Raw genomic sequence first — 5,000 nt, 5'->3', positions numbered from 1 at the left:
GGAGAAACGTGTGAAAACTGAGATGTGAGGAAGAGGAGGAGGAGGAAGAGGAGGAGGAAGAGGAGGAGGAAGAGGTGAGAAAAGCAGCAGGGTTTCAGAACAGAGGGATTCATGGATCTGCATGTTGCAGACGGAAAGATTAGAGCATGGTGTTTGCAGTGGGGAAGACGTGCTGGAGACTTCAACATTTAGTTTGTTTTAAATACAAAAACATTATATATAAAATACATTAACATATAATAAAATACAATAAGATACAATAATAATAAAATAATAAAATGCAACAATTTTAAATAAATACATGAAATCAAATTAAATTAAAAATAAATACAACAAGTACAAACACATAGATATAATAAATAAAATAAATAAAATAAATTTTAAAAAATAAATAAATAAATAAAATAAAATAAATAAAATAAAATAAATAAAATAAATAAAATAAATAAAATAAATAAAATAAATAAAATAAATAAAATAAATAAAATAAATAAAATAAATAAAATAAAATAAATACAATAAATAAAATAAATAAATATAATAAAATAACATAACTAAAATGAAAATATAATTAAAATACAATGAAATACATTAAATTAGATTAAATTAAAATGTATTTCCTTCTAAAATGAAGTCACTGTCACAAAATCCCTTCATCCCGATTCGATGGATGAGGCTCTCTGATCCTGAATGGTTAGTGCAGTAAAGTGTGCAGGACTGCTGTGAATACACTGAGGGGTTATTGCATGCAGTCAGCGGACACCATGGGTTAAAGCCCCCCAGAAAGACCCTCCTCTCACCGGCCACCATCAGCGTGAAGTCGAACCCTTTCTTCACCGACTTCCTGTGCAGCTGGTTGGGCAGCGAGGCGAAACCAACGTAGTCTTTCTCCTGTAAACAACAACAAACACAAGACACAAGTACATTACATCAGTCATCTATTATAATTATTATTAATAACTTGTAAATGTAATTATTTAAATTCTCTCTTTGCATAAATGAAGGTATTTTATCCATGTTTTCCGGTTTATTCCATGTATATGTTATTGTCTCATTTAAATCACGTTAGGCTGCATTTGGACCTCTAAGAGAGAGAGAGAGAGAGGGAGGGACGGAGAGATGCAGAAACACTCATCATGTACTGTACATACAGTATGTAGGTCAGAATAAATCACAATGTTCTTCCGGGTCAGATCTCCTTCCTCCTCCTCAGCTCCTTTTCTTCTAGTAGGACATTACCCATGATGCATTTCATGTTTTATTGAAGAGCGTGCCCTGAGGGTTCTCTCCATGTTTTCAAAACGCTGCACGGAGAGCAGCGAGGGGAGGGAGGAGCGTCTTAACACCGACATCTGAGGCATTTTCTCCCACAATGCATTTCGTTAGTCCAGATATTTCTTTACACAAAATCTAACGAGCTTTGTGTGGAGATGTGTCGTGGTGTTTTTGAGGATTTATTGCATCTACATCTCATATTTTATGGGTTTAAAAAGAACATTTCGTACGTGCTTTGGGACGGTTGAGTTTGTTTTTGCTTCCTTTTTATACTTTGGGTATTTAAATGGATTATTTTATTTACATTATACCCACAAAAGATCACATGTTTCCCCTTTCTCACCTCAAATAGCTTCAATTTCTCAATTTGTTTTATAACACACAACCCCCAAAAATTTCCAAATATTCTGCGATTTTAAGTTCTCCAGTTTTAACATTTGTACGTCATTAGACAACAGATGCAACCATATATTTAAATAAAACTCCCATCATGCATCAGACCTCTTAATGCATGATCTAAATGGAGATGTGTGAGGGTGTTTCGGAGGCCTTTTTGTTTCCATTATGCCATTTTTTTGTCTGTGCATGTAGGTCCCTCCCACACACACATCTCACACACATCCCACACACATGTCACACACATCCCACACACATCCAGACTGTGGGTTCACACCACGCTGCGTCTGAACCTCTGACTAACCGTGCAATACGAAGGGAGAGCTCAGGATGGATGGAGGATGCTCGAGGGACTTCGGTTTGTTTTACATCCCAAAATAAAGAGGCTCAAAGGAAGGCGGAGAGGAAAGGAGCCAAACAGGAACATGTCTGTATCTAGATCCATGATGTACACCAGAATGAAGATCATTTATCTTTAAAAAGTACATTTCTGATTTGATTTGGGACGATAGAGTTTACAGAGGAATATCTTTGATCACTTTCTCCACTTTGGGTGATTTCATGGATTATTTATTACACAAACGACCCCCTAAATACACAGTCTATCCCTTTTTGTCTGACCTGCACAGGGTTCCTGCAGGTTTCACCGACTCAAATGCAAGACCTTTTAAGACCTGTTTAAAACCACTTTGAATAGAATTTAGGATCTATTTCACAGCAAGAAAGTATGAAGGAAAATTGCTAGGAAAGAAGAAATTCGTCCCATAATTCCTTACAAAGCAAATGTATTCATGTTCAACATAAGAACGACGACTGAACATAACAGTACACTGAACTGTGTGTGTGTCTGTATGTGTTGACGTAGACCCAAACGTCGCCCGGAGGTCCCCCGATTTTGTTGCGGGAGCTAACGCTTCAAACGGGCTTCAAACACGTTCCCTCCACTGGTTTCAACCAAGCCGGGTGAAACAAAGTTAAAACAAATGACTGGTTCCATGTTGATTTAATTCAATACAAATTGTTGGGGGGAACTGAAAGGCTCTCAGCGTACTGGTTACTTTGCAGCCCGGACATTTCCCCCAAAACACATTTAGACGCGATCGCAACACAGAACCTTTCAAATCCATTTTTAAGGCCTTAAATTCTGATGATCAAATGTAAGACTTTTTAAGACCCCGCGGGAACCCTGCTTGCAGTTTTAGACTAAATTCGTTAAAGCTGATTTGATCTAAGTCATCTGCAGGTATTTTTGATACTTTTCTTAACTTTCTTTTGCAATTTTCCAAATATTGTATGATTTTAGCTCCTCCTGCTGTACGAAAATGTGCTGCGTTTATCTGTTTAACGTCACTAAACATTACATTTGTTCAAGCTTTCTCAGATAAAGGAGACATTTGAAGGACATTTCACTTGCATTGTTCAGAAATGTTGTAAAATGTTGATTATAAAGTCCCAAAAGCCCAAAGTGATGCATTCAAATGTCTCTTTCGGTCCGACCAACCGTCCAAAACCAAAACATAATGTAGTTATAAACAAAAAGTCAGAGCACGTTGAAGCCGGAGCAATCACAGAGTAATTGACTATTAATTGATTATTACACTCCCTGTAAATGCGCTTTCTGTCCACTGATGGATCTTGAGTCAGAGATGTTACTCACTGCAGGAAATATATTTCAGTAGGCTAGTTGGTTATGAGCAGCTTCTGATTTTATAAACCGAGGATCAATAAAAGGACACAAACACACACACACACACACACACACACACACACACACACACACACACACACACACACACACACACACACACACACACACACACACACACACACACACACACACACACACACACACACACACACACACACACACACATATACACACACACACACACACACACACACACACACACACACACACACACACACACACACTCGTCTTACCTCTGCATCATCTGAAGGTACATTCCAGGAGACATCAGTCCGCGTGCAGAGATCCACCCGGAAGAGGAGATAAAAATACAAATATGTGTGCATTTATTTCCATGAATCGATAATTCTCCATCTGTGTGTGTGTGTGTGTGTGTGTGTGTGTGTGTGTGTGTGTGTGTGTGTGTGTGTGTGTGTGTGTGTGTGTGTGTGTGTGTGTGTGTGTGTGTGTGTGTGTGTGTGTTCTCACCTGTACGCGGTGCTCTGCTCCTGCTGGTCCTGCTGATGGCCGTCATCTTGGACTCAGTGTCTCGAGGACAGTGGATGGACGGGGCGGGTCTGTGGATACCCCTTTAATAAATAAAATAAATATAAGCTGTGCGAAATGTCCCCAAGAAGCAAGAAGATCCAGAGAGACCGAGAGCAGCGATTAAATGAGCAGAAATGGGTCTAAATTAGACAAAAAGGGATGTAATTTCTACCGTTTCTGCACAGTCGGCTGTGCTGCTGCAACGCATTGTGAGGATCTTTGTTGTGAGGAACAGTGGCTGCAGTTCAGAGGAGCGGCCGCAGGGGGCGCTGCTGCTCTGTGTGTAGAGAGAGGGGTACTGCAGGTGGGATGGAAATACAGTAATACATGACAATAATAAGTGAAAACAAAGAATAAAACAAAAAAGAAATATAAATAACAAGTGAAAATATAAATATAGATTAAAACAAAAAACTTTAATAATTACAAAAACTAAAACATGAATAAATACTAATTGTGAATAAAATGATTTTTAAACATGAATACAAATATGATTACAAATTAAATAATGTATGAAATAAAAAATATGGTACGGTAATAAATTACAATAATAAGTGAAAACAAAGAATTAAAAAATATATAACAAAAATAAATTAGAATAATAAAAACAGAAATATAAATATAGGACTCTTTAAAGTAGAGACACTACATACTGATATACACCTGAACATCAGCAGGAGAGGACTCTTTAAAGTAGAGACACTACATACTGATATACACCTGAACATCAGCAGGAGAGGACTCTTTAAAGTAGAGACACTACATACTGATATACACCTGAACATCAGCAGGAGAGAACTCTTTAAAGTAGAGACACTACATACTGATATACACCTGAACATCAGCAGGAGAGGACTCTTTAAAGTAGAGACACTACATACTGATATACACCTGAACATCAGCAGGAGAGGACTCTTTAAAGTAGAGACACTACATACTGATATACACCTGAACATCAGCAGGAGAGGACTCTTTAAAGTAGAGACACTACATACTGATATACACCTGAACATCAGCAGGAGAGGACTCTTTAAAGTAGAGACACTACATACTGATATACACCTGAACATCAGCAGGAGAGAACTCTTTAAAG

General features: G+C 37.8%; 1 protein-coding gene across 1 annotated transcript in view; it reads right to left on the bottom strand.

Moving 5' to 3' along the window:
• The window catches only part of septin5b (septin 5b), a 12,621-nt gene extending 8,477 nt beyond the window's left edge, over nt 1–4,144 (bottom strand). Inside the window, exons 1-3 of the mRNA XM_079658008.1 lie at nt 3,848–4,144; nt 3,613–3,623; nt 801–891 (exon numbers count right to left, since the gene is read on the bottom strand). Coding sequence (XP_079514134.1) covers nt 801–891; nt 3,613–3,623; nt 3,848–3,893 — 148 coding nt within the window. The 5' untranslated portion in view covers nt 3,894–4,144. The remainder of the gene's footprint in view (nt 1–800; nt 892–3,612; nt 3,624–3,847) is intronic.
• Between the last annotated feature and the right edge of the window lie 856 nt (nt 4,145–5,000).

This window comes from Notothenia rossii (assembly GCF_949606895.1).
Source record: "Notothenia rossii genome assembly, chromosome: 11".
Classification (NCBI taxonomy): domain Eukaryota; kingdom Metazoa; phylum Chordata; class Actinopteri; order Perciformes; family Nototheniidae; genus Notothenia; species Notothenia rossii.
This window is presented reverse-complemented; position numbering and strand designations above follow the sequence as displayed.